Source organism: Doryrhamphus excisus, linkage group LG1 (genome assembly GCF_037039965.1).
Source record: "Doryrhamphus excisus strain RoL-2023G ecotype Guam linkage group LG1, RoL_Dexc_Guam_v1.1, whole genome shotgun sequence".
Taxonomy (NCBI): domain Eukaryota; kingdom Metazoa; phylum Chordata; class Actinopteri; order Syngnathiformes; family Syngnathidae; genus Doryrhamphus; species Doryrhamphus excisus.
The window spans coordinates 20,040,594-20,058,951 of NC_136357.1; the positions used below are offsets into that span (position 1 = coordinate 20,040,594).

General features: G+C 42.5%; 1 protein-coding gene across 1 annotated transcript in view; it reads left to right on the top strand.

Annotated features, from left to right (window-relative positions):
• Positions 1-2,785: 2,785 nt before the first annotated feature.
• LOC131132043 (GRB2-associated-binding protein 3) overlaps positions 2,786-18,358 on the top strand; it is a 59,290-nt gene continuing 43,717 nt past the window's right edge. The window contains 1 exon segment of the mRNA XM_078791740.1: positions 2,786-2,937. Within this exon segment, the coding sequence (XP_078647866.1) occupies positions 2,788-2,937 (150 nt within the window). The 5' untranslated portion in view covers positions 2,786-2,787.

Here is an 18,358-nt window from a genome sequence, read left to right on the forward strand (position 1 = left end):
AATCAGGCCCCTCCAGGTCACACTGTCATTGCCCACATAGGTGTTGAAGTCTCCCAGTAGAATGACAAAGTCACCAGATGGGATGCTCTCCAGCACCTCTCTGATGGACTCCAAGATATCTCAGCACTCTGAACGGTCGACAGGGGGGAGATCCCTTGTGGTTTCTGTGGCCCAGCCCAAAGAACGACTCCTTGTGATGCCTCCTGCTCACCTGTAAGTTTTGCTTTTTTTCCTTGGTGCCTGATGTATTTGCTTATGTTTTGTACTTAAGTGAGTATGTTTACATGCAGTCAGTATTCTGGTTAAGGGTAATATTCCAGTTTCTAAAACACTCCCATTTACATCGTGTAGAAAATAATCGATATTAATCGATACATCAATGCACATGGGCGCAATGCGAGTGCATCGGCTCATTCACTGGTTATGGATGCAATTGACAGGTGAAATCTAGATTCATCGTGATGCATTTGTGGGTATCGGTAAAATCCGATGCAAGCGCCGTTTTATTAATGTTCAACTTCACTGCATATGCTGTTCCCCAGGTGCAATGAATGCACCATCATTATTTCACGTTTTGTATTGAATACGGACGGAAGCCGTGAGGCACATACAACTTCTAGTAAAACAGTATGGACGTTTGCACGCAAGCAGCAACAAGGAAGTTTCTATATTTAACCCCCTGCAACGTTTAAATGGTATGTTTGGAAACACTACGGATTCTACGGCAGAAAGCTCGACAAAATGTTTTGCAAAAAAATTGCAAAGAATGCTGCATCAAGAACAGAAAAAGGGGACACCACAACATGGACAAGTCTACCGCCGCCTCCCCGTCTAGTTCCTCGTTGGACACCGGGGAAGAACCAAGCAAACCAGGTCAGAACAAGTGGATCTTCCGCTGCTTTCCAAATTGCCCAGGAGCTATTTGTCCGTCCCTGCAACAAGTGCCCCCCCCCCAAACGAGTGTTCAGCACATCAGGTGACATTAGAACAGCAGAGCAGTTGGCTTCTTCCTCAATTGTGAAACAATTTTAAAAGGGTAGAAGTTGTTTTACACTTTCTGCTCCCCACGACTGTATTAGCCTACCTCCTAGTGCAGAGGTAGGGAACCTATGGCTCGGGAGCCAGGTAGGGCTCTTTTGATGACTGTATCTGGCTCTCAAGCATTTCTTACCACAATAAAAATGTATTTTTAAAAGTTTTTTAAATTTTGTGCAAAACTATGCAGCAGCAGAAGTTGTATTAATGGCAACAAGTATTTGATTTATTATTAGACACTGCCGCTGCTCACGAAAGTGTGCTGGCCACACCCCATTGGCGTGGGGTAGTGTGCCTGGTCTACGTAATTAGAGCCCATTATATAAAACTGTTGGTCTTACATAAAAATGCACACATTTTATTGTATTCAATGTTTAAAAAAATGTATATGGCTCTCACAGATACACATTTTAAAATATCTGGCCTTCATGGCTCTCTTCGCCAAAAAGGTTCCCGACCCCTGTCCTAGTGCATTCATATTAGCAGTATGTTTTGCAGACAGGAATATAAACAAACATTGACTGCACTGTTGAAGGTGTCACTTTAACTTTGTTGTTGCTGCATACTGTATTTTATACAGCAGTAATGATTTTTTTTATTGTTTTACTCCACCACTGAACCACTGCTATTGTACTTGCATAGCCGATGCGAAAGTGTGAGGAAAGTTGTTTTTGAAAAGTTGTTGCTGTTTTAAGATGGCAAAAAGAATGATGAAGTGGTGCATAGTAAAAAAAGACAAACAGCACTAGTTGAATTTACTGCCAAGTGCCTAGAAGGAATAAAGCCAAATCCTTTTTGTAGGACCATAACTGAATTACATTTTTCCCTTTGCTTATTTTACATCATGTTGAATTGCATCATATCGCAAGAAATTGCACCATATCATATCGAATTGCATTGATTTGAACTAAATGATTATCATATCGCATCGCATCGTATCGCATAGTATCGCATCGTATCGTATCGTATCGCATCGCATCGTGAAGAGAGTGAATCGTATCGTATCACCAGAAAATTCTATAAAAAATTCTAAAGTATCGTATCGCTGGCAGGGCATCGAGATGTGTATCGAATCGTCCTCAGTGCTGAGATTCACACCCCTAATTTACATGTGTGAGCAAACGGTGAAGTTTTTGGGCGTGGCCATGTAAAATACTTCCTCCAAGACCAGAGATTTCTTTCAACTTTGCCTAAGTAGAACATAGGCAGTACACAAATTGATACTCCTTTTGAGGGGGATATTCCCATATACGTGATCCAATATTCAGTAGTTCCACCACTGCCTTCATATAAAAAGCAGATGCTTAAAAGTAAGTTGGACCACTTAGGCAACTAAATTGGATATCAACCCAACATTATTATCCACTTTAGGCATTAGAATTCAATGTCATACTTGAACTGGCATGTTCTCAAATGGCATATTACAGAGATAATGAAGCTTTTTTTTGTCATGTCCAGCCATTGGGGCAGATAGTATTACTGATCTAAATGCCTTTACATGGTAAACAGATTTGCTCTATCAGGGAAAAGTGTAAGATGCACCTTCCCTGTTATATGGAGTATAAAGCCAAATAGGCTTTATATAGAAAATGAAGATTTATGACAACATGAAACCAAGTTTAACGTGAAGCGCTTTTTATCCCTTCTTGGTAACATAAGTGGATGAGTCGCAGTCCCCTGTTCTCTGAGTGTAATCAATTTCTTAACTTCCTCCTTTTGGAGTGGCTGGGCTTGAATACCAGAACACAGGATATGCTCTGCACTGCTCTCAGTTTCACAGCAGCAGCAGAAGCAGCAGCAACAAAGAGGACGACACACTCTGCAGTCAAGATGAGCGCTGAGAATGTGGTCTGCACCGGCTGGCTCGTTAAATCCCCCCCGGAGAAGAAATTGAAGAGATTTGTGAGTAGGAGCACAAGCCGGACACTTGTTTTTGTCTTCCAGCATAGCAAAATAACTGCCCTGCTGTGCTGCTGAGCCTTGAGCTAAGCTGTGTGTGTGTGCCTTGTATGTGGATATTCTGTATATTAATAGGGATTTGAAAAGATATTCATTTGTTTTGTTAAAGACTCATCTTATTATGGACTGGCTCAGTAGCCAGCCCATAGACTGCTACTTGCAGTCTATGGGCTGGCTACTGAGCCAGCCCATATTGTTATTCCTGTTTAGCTATTATTATTATGGACTGGCTCAGTAGCCAGCCCATAGACTGCTACTTGCAGTAGCAGTCTATGGGCTGGCTACTGAGCCAGCCCATATTGTTATTGCTGTTTAGTTATTATTATTCCGTATATCTTAATCTTCCCTTTTTTGCGCGCGTAATGCGGCCAAAACCGCAAGAAGGACCCCCACACATGTTACACCGCCGGAATCATGGCGCTCGGGACTACAGCGGTATTTAGTTTTTGGAACATTTTGTGTAACCAGGGCGACGCTATTAACCGAAACGTTAAAAAATGGGCCACTAGATTAGGTATACCCTTTCTATTTTTAGAACAGCACAAGGCAGAGAAAAAAACGAGAATCTACACATTTTTCACAGCCTTGTAGCTCAGCCATACTGCCACGTAGAAACGTGATTAACGGCTCATTTTTGAGATAAACTTCTCTACTCTCTCTGTGGCTAATTAGTTTTATCGTAGGATGTTTAGTTTTCGCTCTATCTTCGTCAGAAGGAGGTGTGCGCTTCGCCAGCGTCTCCCACTCTGACTCCACTGTGGCAGGGGAGACGAAAAGAAAACTTTTTGGCTTTGCAAACAACTCCTCTTCCTGGCCACACCGTTTTAGCCAGCTCGATTTAATTTGGTGAAAACGTAGGAAATCTTGTCCCCTTTCCAAAAATGTCACTCTTATGTCTGAGAGATGTACGGATTGCCTTCTGGGCCCTCAGAAGCGAGAAGAGCGCCGGCATGTCTCCCATTCACTCCCATGTTAAAGACGCCGTCTTTTCTTTCTCCAAATCTTTAATTTTCTGTGTTTTCAACTCGTCATCCTGCGGTCATTTCTCAACCGATATGCAAAACGAGCAGATCTATGCAAAGCCCCGACCCTCGGGCCGCTCACGGTCGTCTCGTGGTGTCCATATCTCGAATCGTTTGGCCGTAAGAAGCTTCTGTTCGACATGAGCGATTCAGCCCTCTATGCTCATTCACTGCCATGGCCACCACCTCCTCCTCCTCCTCACAGCCCCTCCCTTCAAAAACCCCCTTCTCTTGACATGTGGATTACAATGATTCCCTTCCCAGCTGATACCATACAGCTCATTTATTATGTAGATTTTAAAAGTTAGATTTTTCTAATTAAGCACAGTGACTCCAGGCACCTCAAAGACCAAAGTATCAAAATATCAACATTTTTATAGAATCCATGATACAGCAATGAGCTGTGTTATCATCATGTCAGGAATCGATAGTTCAGTATCGACCCGCATGTCAGGCACTCTCTGCTCTTTAGTCCTCCATGGCAATGCAAGTGCTGCTTTCAATTGGAAAACATCACATGACATGTACAGACACCACAGCAGTGCCTGGCAACTTTCAAGACTTGATGCTATGTTGCTCGGCCCTCTTGCTAGGTGCTAGCATGGTAGCCGTTAGCATGTTAGCATTTAAGCTAATTTACTCATGTCTAAAGGCAAATACACACATGGCATGATGTAGGGAGGTTATAGGACAACCTTGGGACTTTCTAAACTTGAGGCTCTCTTGCTAGGTGCTAGCATGACGACTGTTAGCATGTTAGCATTTAAGCTAATTTACTCAGATTTCAAGGCAAATACACACATGGCATGATGTAGGGAGGTTATAGGACATCCTTGGCACTTTCTAAACTTGAGGCCCTCTTGCTAGGTGCTAGCATGGTAGCCGTTAGCATGTTAGCATTTAAGCTAATTTACTCATGTCTAAAGGCAAATACACACATGGCATGATGTAGGGAGGTTATAGGACAACCTTGGGACTTTCTAAACTTGAGGCTCTCTTGCTAGGTGCTAGCATGACGACTGTTAGCATGTTAGCATTTAAGCTAATTTACTCAGATTTCAAGGCAAATACACACATGGCATGATGTAGGGAGGTTATAGGACATCCTTGGCACTTTCTAAACTTGAGGCCCTCTTGCTAGGTGCTAGCATGGTAGCCGTTAGCATGTTAGCATTTAAGCTAATTTACTCATGTCTAAAGGCAAATACACACATGGCATGATGTAGGGAGGTTATAGGACATCCTTGGCACTTTCCAAACTTGAGGCTCTCTTGCTAGGTGCTAGCCGTTAGCATGTTAGCATTTAAGCTAATTTACTCATGTCTAAAGGCAAATACAAACATGGCATGATGCAGGGAGGTTATAGGACAACCATGGGACTTTCTAAACTTGAGGCTCTCTTGCTAGGTGCTAGCATGGTAGCCGTTAGCATGTTAGCATTTAAGCTAATTTACTCATGTCTAAAGGCAAATACACACATGGCATGATGTAGGGAGGTTATAGGACAACCTTGGGACTTTCTAAACTTGAGGCTCTCTTGCTAGGTGCTAGCATGACGACTGTTAGCATGTTAGCATTTAAGCTAATTTACTCAGATTTCAAGGCAAATACACACATGGCATGATGTAGGGAGGTTATAGGACATCCTTGGCACTTTCTAAACTTGAGGCCCTCTTGCTAGGTGCTAGCATGGTAGCCGTTAGCATGTTAGCATTTAAGCTAATTTACTCATGTCTAAAGGCAAATACACACATGGCATGATGTAGGGAGGTTATAGGACATCCTTGGCACTTTCCAAACTTGAGGCTCTCTTGCTAGGTGCTAGCCGTTAGCATGTTAGCATTTAAGCTAATTTACTCATGTCTAAAGGCAAATACAAACATGGCATGATGCAGGGAGGTTATAGGACAACCATGGGACTTTCTAAACTTGAGGCTCTCTTGCTAGGTGCTAGCATGGTAGCCGTTAGCATGTTAGCATTTAAGCTAATTTACTCATGTCTAAAGGCAAATACACACATGGCATGATGTAGGGAGGTTATAGGACAACCTTGGCACTTTCCAAACTTGAGGCTCCCTTGCTAGGTGCTAGCATGACGACTATTAGCATGTTAGCATTTAAGCTAATTTACTCACATTTAAAGGCAAATACACACATGGCATGATGTAGGGAGGTTATAGGACATCCTTGGCACTTTCTAAACTTGAGGCCCTCTTGCTAGGTGCTAGCATGGTAGCCGTTAGCATGTTAGCATTTAAGCTAATTTACTCATGTCTAAAGGATAATACACACATGGCATGGTGTAGGGAAGTTATAGGACAACCATGGTACGTTCTAAACTTGAGGCCCTCTTGCTAGGTGCTAGCATGATGACTGTTAGCATGTTAGCATTTAAGCTAAATTACTCATGTTTAAAGGCAAATACACCCATGGCATGATGTAGGGAGGTTATAGGACAACCATGGCACTTTCTAAACTTGGGAATTTCTTGCTAGGTGCTAGCATGGTACCCGTTAGCATGTTAGCATTTAAGCTAATTTACTCATGTCTAAAGGCAAATACACACATGGCATGATGTAGGGAGGTTATAGGACAACCTTGGCACTTTCTAAAGTTGAGACTCTCTTGCTAGGTGCTAGCATGACGACTGTTAGCATGTTAGCATTTAAGCTAATTTACTCACGTTTAAAGGCAAATACACACATGGCATGATGTCGGGTGGTTATAGGACAACCTTGGCACTTTCTAAACTTGAGGCTCTCTTGCTAGGTGCTAGCATGGTAGCCGTTAGCATGTTAGCATTTAAGTTAATTTAGTCATGTCTAAAGGCAAATACACACATGGCATGATGTCGGGAGGTTATAGGACAACCTTGGCACTTTCTAAACTTGAGGCTCTCTTACTAGGTGCTAGCATGATAACTGTTAGCATGTTAGCATTTAAGCTAATTTACTCACATTTAAAGGCAAATACACACATGGCATGATATAGGGAGGTTATAGGACAACCTTTGTAGTTTCTAAACTTGAAGCCATCTTGCTAGGTGCTAGCAGTGTAGCCGTTAGCATGTTAGCATTTAAGCTAATTTACTCATGTCTAAAGGATAATACACACATGGCATGATTTAGGGAGGTTACAGGACAACCCAGGCACTTTTTTAATGTAAGGCTCTCTTGCTAAGTGCTAGCATGATGACTGTTAGCATGTTAGCATTTAAGCTAATTTGCTCATGTTTAAAGGCAAATACACACATGGATGATGCAGGGACGTTATAGGACATCCTTGGCAGTTTCTAAACTTGAGGCTGTCTTGCTAGGTGCTAGCATGTTAGCCGTTAGCATGTTAGCATTTAAGCTAATGTACTCATGTCTAAAGGCAAATACACACATGGCATTATGTAGGGAGTTTATAGGACAACCTTGGCACTTTCTAAACTTGGGACTCTCTTGCTAGGTGCTAGCATGGTACACGTTAGCGTGTTAGCATTTAAGCTAATTTACTCATGTCTAAAGGCAAATACACACATGGCATGATGTAGGGAGGTTATACTTGGCACTTTCTAAACTTGAGGCTCTCTTGCTAGGTGCTAGCATGGTAGCCGTTAGCATGTTAGCATTTAAGCTAATTTACTCATGTATAAAGGCAAATACACACATGGCATGATGTAGGGAGGTTATAGGACAACCTTGGCACTTTCCAAACTTGAGGCTCTCTTGCTAGGTGCTAGCATGACGACTGTTAGCATATTAGCATTTAAGCTAATTTACTCACATTTAAAGGCAAATACACACATGGCATGATGCAGGGAGGTTATAGGACAACCTTGGCACTTTCTAAACTTGGGACTCTCTTGCTAGGTGCTAGCATGGTACCCGTTAGCATGTTAGCATTTAAGCTAATTTACTCATGCCTAAAGGCTACTAAGCACATGTCATGATGTGGGGAGGTTATAGGACAACCTTGGTACTTTCTAAACTTGAGGCCCTCTTGCTAGGTGCTAGCATGATGACTGTTAGCATGTTAGCATTTTACCTAATTTACTCATGTCTAAAGGAAAATACACACATGGCATGATGTGGGGACACTGTAGGACTGCCCCAAACTTTTCAGGACTTGAGGCTGTTTTGCTACATGTTAGCACGGTAGCCGTTAGCATGTTAGCATTTTAGCTAATTTACTCAAGTTTAAAGGCAAATACACACTTGGCATGACGTGGGGACACTATGGGACTGCAACAACCTTTTCCGTACTTGAGGCTTTCTTGCTAGGTGCTAGCGCGGTAGCCGTTGGCACACCGGGCCCGAGGTTCACAGCACAGGTGGCCAGTCCATCAAAATTTCCGCGGGAATTTTCTAGTTATTTTTTTTATTCTTATATCTTAATCTTCCACTTTTTGCGCGCGTAATGCGGCCAAAACCGCAAGAAGGACCCCCAAACATGTTACACCGCCGGAAACGTGGCGTTCGGGACTACAGCGGTATTTAGTTTTTGGAACGTTTCGTGTAACCATGGCGACGCTATTAACCGAAACGTTAAAAAATGGGCCACTAGATTAGGTATATCCTTGTTCTATTTTTAGAACAGCACATAGGAAACGAGAATTTACAGAATTTTCACAGCCTTGTAGCTCAGCCGTACGGCCACGTAGAAACGTGATTGATGGCTAATTTTTGAGATAAGCTTCTGAAGTCTCTCTGTGGCTAAATGCTAATTGCTAGCATGTTAGCATGTTAGCATTTAAGCTAATTTACTCACATCTAAAGGCAAATACACACATGACATGATGTAGGGAGGTTATAGGACAACCTTGGCACTTTCTAAACTTGAGGCTGTCTTGCTAGGTGCTAGCATGATGATTGTTAGCATGTTAGCATTTAAGCTAATTTACTCACGTTTAAAGGCAAATACACACATGACATGATGTGGGGAGGTTATAGGACAACCTTGGCAGTTTCTAAACTTGAGGCTGTCTTGCTAGGTGCTAGCATGTTATCCATTAGCATGTTAGCATTTAAGCTAATTTACTCATGTCTAAAGGCAAATACACACATGGCATGATGTAGGGAGGTTGTAGGACAACCTTGGCACTTTCTAAACTTGGGTCTCTCTTGCTAGGTGCTAGTGTGATGACTGTTAGCATGTTAGCATTTAAGCTAATTTACTCACGTTTAAAGGCAAATACACATATGGCATGATGTAGGGAGGTTATAGGACAACCTTGGCACTTTCTAAACTTGAGGCCTTCTTGCTAGGTGCTAGCGTGGTAGCCGTTAGCATGTTAGCATTTAAGCTAATTTACTCATGTCTTCAGGCAAATGCACAAATGGCATGGTGTAGGGAGGTTATAAGACAACCTTGGCACTTTCTAAACTTGAGGCTCTCTTGCTAGGTGCTAGCATAATGATTGTTAGCATGTTAGCATTTCAGCTAATTTACTAACGTTTAAAGGCAAATACACACATGACATGATGTGGGGAGGTTATAGGACAACCTTGGCAGTTTCTAAACTTGAGGCTGTCTTGCTAGGTGCTAGCATGTTAGCCGTTAGCATGTTAGCATTTAAGCTAATTTACTCATATCTAAAGGCAAATACACACATGTCATGATGTAGGGAATATATAGGACAACCTTGGCACTTTCTAAACTTGAGGCCCTCTTGCTAGGTGCTAGCATGATGACTGTTAGCATGTTAGCATTTAAGCTAATTTACTCAATTCTAAAGGCAAATACACACATGGCACGATGTAGGGAGGTTATAGGACAACCTTGGCACTTTCTCAACTTGAGGCTCTCTTGCTAGGTGCTAGCATGGTAGCCGTTAGCATGTTAGCATTTAAGCTAATTTAGTCATGTCTAAAGGAAAATACACACATGGCATGATGTAGGGAGGTTATAGGACAACCTTGGCACTTTCTAAACTTGAGGCTCTCTTGCTAGGTGCTAGCATGATAACTGTTAGCATGTTAGCATTTAAGCTAATTTACTCACGTTTAAAGGCAAATACACACATGGCATGATATAGGGAGGTTATAGGTCAACCTTGGCACTTTCTTATTTTGAAACCCTCTTGCTAGGTGCTAGCATGGTAGCCGTTAGCATGTTAGCATTTAAGCTAATTTGCTTATGTTTAAAGGCAAATACACACATGCATGATGCAGGGACGTTATAGGACAACCTTGGCAGTTTCTAAACTTGAAGCTGTCTTGCTAGGTGCTAGCATGTTAGCCGTTAGCATGTTAACATTTAAGCTAATTTACTCATGTCTAAAGGCAAATACACACATGGCATGATGTAGGGAGGTTATAGGACAATCTTGGCACTTTCTAAACTTGGGACTCTCTTGCTAGGTGCTAGCATGATGACTGTTAGCATGTTAGCATTTAAGCTAATTTGCTCATGTTTAAAGACAAATACACACATGCATGATGCAGGGACGTCATAGGACATCCTTGGCAGTTTCTAAACTTGAGGCTGTCTTGCTAGGTGCTAGCATGTTAGCCGTTAGCATGTTAGCATTTAAGCTAATTTACTCAATTCTAAAGGCAAATACACACACGGCATGATGTAGGGAGGTTATAGGACAACCTTGGCACTTTCTCAACTTGAGGCTCTCTTGCTAGGTGCTAGCATGGTAGCCGTTAGCATGTTAGCATTTTAGCATGTTAACATTTAAGCTAATTTACTCATGTCTAAAGGCAAATACACACATGGCATGATGTAGGGAGGTTATAGGACAACCTTGGCACTTTCTAAACTTGAGGCTGTCTTGCTAGGTGCTAGCACCTTAGCCGTTAGCATGTTTGCATTTTAGCATTTAAGCTAATTTACTCATGTCTAAAGGCAAATACACACATGGCATGATGTAGGGAGGTTGTAGGACAACCTTGGCACTTTCTAAACTTGGGACTCTCTTGCTAGGTGCTAGCATGATGACTGTTAGCATGTTACCATTTAAGCTAATTTACTCACGTTTAAAGGCAAATACACATATGGCATGATGTAGGGAGGTTATAGGACAACCTTGGCACTTTCTAAACTTGAGGCCCTCTTGCTAGGTGCTACCGTGGTAGCCGTTAGCATGTTAGCATTTAAGCTAATTTACTCATGTCTTCAGGCATATACACAAATGGCATGGTGTAGGGAGGTTATAGGACAACCTTGGCACTTTCTAAACTTGAGGCTCTCTTGCTAGGTGCTAGCATAATGATTGTTAGCATGTTAGCATTTCAGCTAATTTACTCACGTTTAAAGGCAAATACACACATGACATGATGTGGGGAGGTTATAGGACAACCTTGGCAGTTTCTAAACTTGAGGCTGTCTTGCTAGGTGCTAGCATGTTAGCCGTTAGCATGTTAGCATTTAAGCTAATTTACTCATGTCTTCAGGCAAATACACAAATGGCATGGTGTAGGGAGGTTATAGGACAACCTTTGCACTTTCTAAAGTTGAGGCTCTCTTGCTAGGTGCTAGCATGATGACTGTTAGCATGTTAGCATTTTACCTAATTTACTCATGTCTAAAGGAAAATACACACATGGCATGATGTGGGGACACTGTAGGACTGCCCCAAACTTTTCAGGACCTGAGGCTGTTTTGCTACGTGTTAGCACGTAGCCGTTATCATGTTAGCATTTTAGCTAATTTACTCAAGTTTAAAGGCAAATACACACTTGGCATGATGTGGGGACACTATGGGACTGCATCAACCTTTTCCGTACTTGAGGCTTTCTTGCTAGGTGCTACCGCGGTAGCCGTTGGCACACCGGGCCCGAGGTTCACAGCACAGGTGGCCAGTCCATCAAAATTTCCGCGGGAATTTTCTAGTTATGGACTGGCTCAGTAGCCAGCCCATAGACTGCTACAGCAGTCTATGGGCTGGCTACTGAGCCAGCCCATACTGTTATTGCTGTTTAGTTATTATTTTTCTCTTTCTTCTTATATCTTAATCTTCCACTTTTTGTGCGCGTAATGCGGCCAAAACCGCAAGAAGGACCCCCAAACATGTTACACCGCCGGAAACGTGGCGCTCGGGACTACAGCGGTATTTAGTTTTTGGAACGTTTTGTGTAACCATGGCGACGCTATTAGCCAAAACGTTCAAAAATGGGCCACTAGATTAGGTTTTCACCTGTTCTATTTTTAGAACAGCACAAGGCAGAGAAAAAAACGAGAATCTACACATTTTTCACAGCCTTGTAGCTCAGCCATACTGCCACGTAGAAACGTGATTAACGGCTCATTTTTGAGATAAACTTCTCTACTCTCTCTGTGGCTAATTAGTTTTATCGTAGGATGTTTAGTTTTCGCTCTATCTTCGTCAGAAGGAGGTGTGCGCTTCGCCAGCGTCTCCCACACTGACTCCACTGTGGCAGGGGAGACGAAAAGAAAAGTTTTTGGCTTTGCAAACAACTCCTCTTCCTGGCCACACCGTTTTAGCCAGCTCGATTTAATTTGGTGAAAACGTAGGAAATCTTGTCCCCTTTCCAAAAATGTCACTCTTATGTCTGAGAGATGTACGGATTGCCTTCTGGGCCCTCAGAAGCGAGAAGAGCGCCGGCATGTCTCCCATTCACTCCCATGTTAAAGACGCCGTCTTTTCTTTCTCCAAATCTTTCATTTTCTGTGTTTTCAACTCGTCATCCTGCGGTCATTTCTCAACCGATATGCAAAACGAGCAGATCTATGCAAAGCCCCGACCCTCGGGCCGCTCACGGTCGTCTCGTGGTGTCCATATCTCGAATCGTTTGGCCGTAAGAAGCTTCTGTTCGACATGAGCGATTCAGCCCTCTGTGCTCATTCACTGCCATGGCCACCACCTCCTCCTCCTCCTCACAGCCCCTCCCTTCAAAAACCCCCTTCTCTTGACATGTGGATTACAATGATTCCCTTCCCAGCTGATACCATACAGCTCATTTATTATGTAGATTTTAAAAGTTAGATTTTTCTAATTAAGCACAGTGACTCCAGGCACCTCAAAGACCAAAGTATCAAAATATCAACATTTTTATAGAATCCATGATACAGCAATGAGCTGTGTTATCATCATGTCAGGAATCGATAGTTCAGTATCGACCCGCATGTCAGGCACTCTCTGCTCTTTAGTCCTCCATGGCAATGCAAGTGCTGCTTTCAATTGGAAAACATCACATGACATGTACAGACACCACAGCAGTGCCTGGCAACTTTCAAGACTTGATGCTATGTTGCTCGGCCCTCTTGCTAGGTGCTAGCATGGTAGCCGTTAGCATGTTAGCATTTAAGCTAATTTACTCATGTCTAAAGGCAAATACACACATGGCATGATGTAGGGAGGTTATAGGACAACCTTGGCACTTTCTAAACTTGAGGCTCTCTTGCTAGGTGCTAGCATGACGACTGTTAGCATGTTAGCATTTAAGCTAATTTACTCATGTCTAAAGGCAAATGCACACATGGCATGATGTAGGGAGGTTGTAGGACAACCTTGGCACTTTCTAAACTTGGGTCTCTCTTGCTAGGTGCTAGCATGGTAGCCGTTAGCATGTTAGCATTTAAGCTAATTTACTCATGTCTAAAGGCAAATACACACATGGCATGATGTAGGGAGGTTATAGGACATCCTTGGCACTTTCCAAACTTGAGGCTCTCTTGCTAGGTGCTAGCCGTTAGCATGTTAGCATTTAAGCTAATTTACTCATGTCTAAAGGCAAATACAAACATGGCATGATGCAGGGAGGTTATAGGACAACCATGGGACTTTCTAAACTTGAGGCTCTCTTGCTAGGTGCTAGCATGGTAGCCGTTAGCATGTTAGCATTTAAGCTAATTTACTCATGTCTAAAGGCAAATACACACATGGCATGATGTAGGGAGGTTATAGGACAACCTTGGCACTTTCCAAACTTGAGGCTCCCTTGCTAGGTGCTAGCATGACGACTATTAGCATGTTAGCATTTAAGCTAATTTACTCACATTTAAAGGCAAATACACACATGGCATGATGCAGGGAGGTTATAGGACAACCATGGGACTTTCTAAACCTGAGGCTCTCTTGCTAGGTGCTAGCATGGTAGCCGTTAGCATGTTAGCATTTAAGCTAATTTACTCATGTCTAAAGGCAAATACACACATGGCATGATGTAGGGAGGTTATAGGACAACCTTGGCACTTTCTAAACTTGAGGCTCTCTTGCTAGGTGCTAGCATGACGACTGTTAGCATGTTAGCATTTAAGCTAATTTACTCAGATTTCAAGGCAAATACACACATGGCATGATGTAGGGAGGTTATAGGACATCCTTGGCACTTTCTAAACTTGAGGCCCTCTTGCTAGGTGCTAGCATGGTAGCCGTTAGCATGTTAGCATTTAAGCTAATTTACTCATGTCTAAAGGCAAATACACACATGGCATGTTGCGGGGAGGTTATAGGACAACCTTGGCACTTTCTAAAGTTGAGGCACTCTTGCTAGGTGCTAGCATGGTACCCGTTAGCATGTTAGCATTTAAGCTAATTTACTCATGTCTAAAGGATAATACACACATGGCATGTTGTGGGGAGGTTATAGGACAACCTTGGTACTTTCTAAACTTAAGGCCCTCTTGCTAGGTGCTAGCATGATGACTGTTAGCATTTTACCTAATTTACTCATGTCTAAAGGAAAATACACACATGGCATGATGTGGGGACACTGTAGGACTGCCCCAAACTTTTCAGGACCTGAGGCTGTTTTGCTACGTGTTAGCACGGTAGCCGTTATCATGTTAGCATGTTAGCATTTTAGCTAATTTACTCAAGTTTAAAGGCAAATACACACTTGGCATGATGTGGGGACACTATGGGACTGCATCAACCTTTTCCGTACTTGAGGCTTTCTTGCTAGGTGCTACGGCGGGCCCGAGGTTCACAGCACAGGTGGCCAGTCCATCAAAATTTCCGCGGGAATTTTCTAGTTATATTTTTTCTTATTATATCTTAATCTTCCCATTTTTGCGCGCGTAATACGGCCAAAACCGCAAGAAGGACCCCCACACATGTTACACCGTCGGAATCGTGACGCTTGGGACTACAGCGGTATTTATTTTTTGTAACGTTTCGTGTAACCATGGCGACGCTATTCGCGATAGAAAAAAAAATCGGCCACTAGATTAGGTACACCATTCTATTTTTAGAACAGCCGCATTCCAGAGAAAACGAGAATTTACAGACTTTTCACAGCCTTGTAGCTCAGCCATACGGCCACGTAGAAACGTGATTGATGGCTCGTTTTTTAGATAAACTTCTGAACTCTCTCTGTGGCTAAATGCTAATTACTAGCATGTTAGCATGTTAGCATTTAAGCTAATTTACTCATGTCTAAAGGCAAATACACACATGGCATGATATAGGGAGGTTATAGGACAACCTTGGCACTTTCTCAACTTGAGGCTCCCTTGCTAGGTGCTAGCATGGTAGCCGTTAACCTGTTAGCATTTAAGCTAATTTACTCATGTCTAAAGGCAAATACACACATGGCATGATGTAGGGAGGTTATAGGACAACCTTGGCACTTTTTCAACTTGATGCTCTCTTGCTAGGTGCTAGCATGATGACTGTTAGCATATTAGCATTTAAGCTAATTTACTTACGTTTAAAGGCAAATACACACATGGCATGATATAGGGAGGTTATAGGACAACCTTGGCAGTTTCTAAACTTGAGGCTCTCTTGCTAGGTGCTAGCATGGTAGCCGTTAGCATGTTAGCATTTAAGCTAATTTACTCATGTCTAAAGGTGAATACACACACGGCATGGTGTAGGGAGGTTATAGGACAACCTTGGCACTATCTAAACTTGAGGCTCTCTTGGTAGGTGCTAGCATGATGACTATTAGCATGTTAGCATTTAAGCTAATTTACTCACATTTAAAGGCAAATACACACATGGCATGATGTGGGGAGGTTATAGGAAAACCTTGGCAGTTTCTAAACTTGAAACCCTCTTGCTAGGTGCTAGCATGGTAGCCGTTAGCATGTTAGCATTTAAGCTAATTTACTCACATTTAAAGGCAAATACACACATGGCATGATATAGGGAGGTTATAGGACAACCTTTGTAGTTTCTAAACTTGAGGCCATCTTGCTAGGTGCTAGCAGTGTAGCCGTTAGCATGTTAGCATTTAAGCTATTTTACTCATGTCGAAAGGAAAATACACACATGGAATGATGTCGGGAGGTTATAGGACAACCTTGGCACTTTCTAAACTTGAGGCTCTCTTGCGAGGTGCTAGCATGATGACTGTTAGCATGTTAGCATTTAAGCTAATTTACTCATGTTTAAAGGCATATACACCCATGGCATGATGCAGGGAGGTTATAGGACAACCTTGTCAGATTCTAAACTTGAGGCCCTCTTGCTCGGTGCTAGCATGGTAGCTGTTAGCATTTTAGCATTTAAGCTATTTTACTCATGTCTAAAGGCAAATACACACTTGGAATGATGTCGGGAGGTTATAGGACAACCTTGGCAATTTCTAAACTTGAGGCTCTCTTGCTAGGTGCTAGCATGATAACTGTTAGCATGTTAGCATTTAAGCTAATTTACTCACGTTTAAAGGCAAATACACACATGGCATGATATAGGGAGGTTATATGACAACCTTGCCACTTTCTAAACTTGAAACCCTCTTGCTAGGTGCTAGCATGGTAGCCGTTAGCATGTTAGCATTTAAGCTAATTTACTCATGTCCAAAGGCAAATACACACATGCATGATGTAGGGAGGTTATAGGACAACCTTGGCACTTTCTAAAGTTGAGGCTCTCTTGCTAGGTGCTAGCATGATGACTGTTAGCATGTGAGCATTTAAGCTAATTTAGTCATGTCTAAAGGCAAATACACACATGGCATGATGTAGGGAGGTTATAGGACAACTTTGGCACTTTCCAAACTTCAGGCTCTCTTGCTAGGTGCTAGCATGACGACTGTTAGCATGTTAGCATTTAAGCTAATTTACTCATGTTTAAAGGCAAATACACCCATGGCATGATGCAGGGAGGTTATAGGACAACCTTGGCACTTTCTAAAGTTGAGGCTGTCTTGCTAGGTGCTAGCATGACGACTGTTAGCATGTTAGCATTTAAGCTAATTTACTCACGTTTAAAGGCAAATACACCCATGGCATGATGCAGGGAGGTTATAGGACAACCTTGGCACTTTCTAAAGTTGAGGCTCTCTTGCTAGGTGCTAGCATGGAACCCGTTAGCATGTTAGCATTTAAGCTAATTTACTCATGTCTAAAGGATAATACACACATGGCATGTTGCGGGGAGGTTATAGGACAACCTTGGCACTTTCTAAAGTTGAGGCACTCTTGCTAGGTGCTAGCATGGTGACTGTTAGCATTTTACCTAATTTACTCATGTCTAAAGGAAAATACACACATGGCATGATGTGGGGACACTGTAGGACTGCCCCAAACTTTTCAGGACCTGAGGCTGTTTTGCTACGTGTTAGCACGGTAGCCGTTATCATGTTAGCATTTTAGCATTTTAGCTAATTTACTCAAGTTTAAAGGCAAATACACTCTTGGCATGATGTGGGGACACTATGGGACTGCATCAACCTTTTCCGTACTTGAGGCTTTCTTGCTAGGTGCTACGGCGGGCCCGAGGTTCACAGCACAGGTGGCCAGTCCATCAAAATTTCCGCGGGAATTTTCTAGTTATATGTTAATCTTCCACTTTTTGCGCGCGTAATGCGGCCAAAACCGCAAGAAGGACCCCCACACATGTTACATCGTCAGAATCGTGACGCTCGGGACTACAGCGGTATTTATTTTTTGGAACGTTTTGTGTAACCATGGCGACGCTATTAACCAAAACGTTCAAAAATGGGCCAGTAGATTAGGTACACCCTTTCTATTTTTAGATTCCAGAGAAAACGAGAATTTACAGACTTTTCACAGCCTTGTAGCTCAGCCATATGGCCACGTAGAAACGTGATTGATGGCTCATTTTTTAGATAAACTTCTGAACTCTCTCTGTGGCTAAATGCTAATTGCTAGCATGTTAGCATTTATGCTAATTTACTCACGTTTAAAGGCAAATACACATATGGCATGATGTAGGGAGGTTATAGGACAACCTTGGCACTTTCTAAACTTGAGGCTCTCTTGCTAGGTGCTAGCATGATAACTGTTAGCATGTTAGCATTTAAGCTAATTTACTCACGTTTAAAGGCAAATACACACATGGCATGATATAGGGAGGTTATAGGACAACATTGGCACTTTCTAAACTTGAGGCTCTCTTGCTAGGTGCTAGCATGGTAGCCGTTAGCATGTTAGCATTTAAGCTAATTTACTCATGTCTAAAGGCAAATACA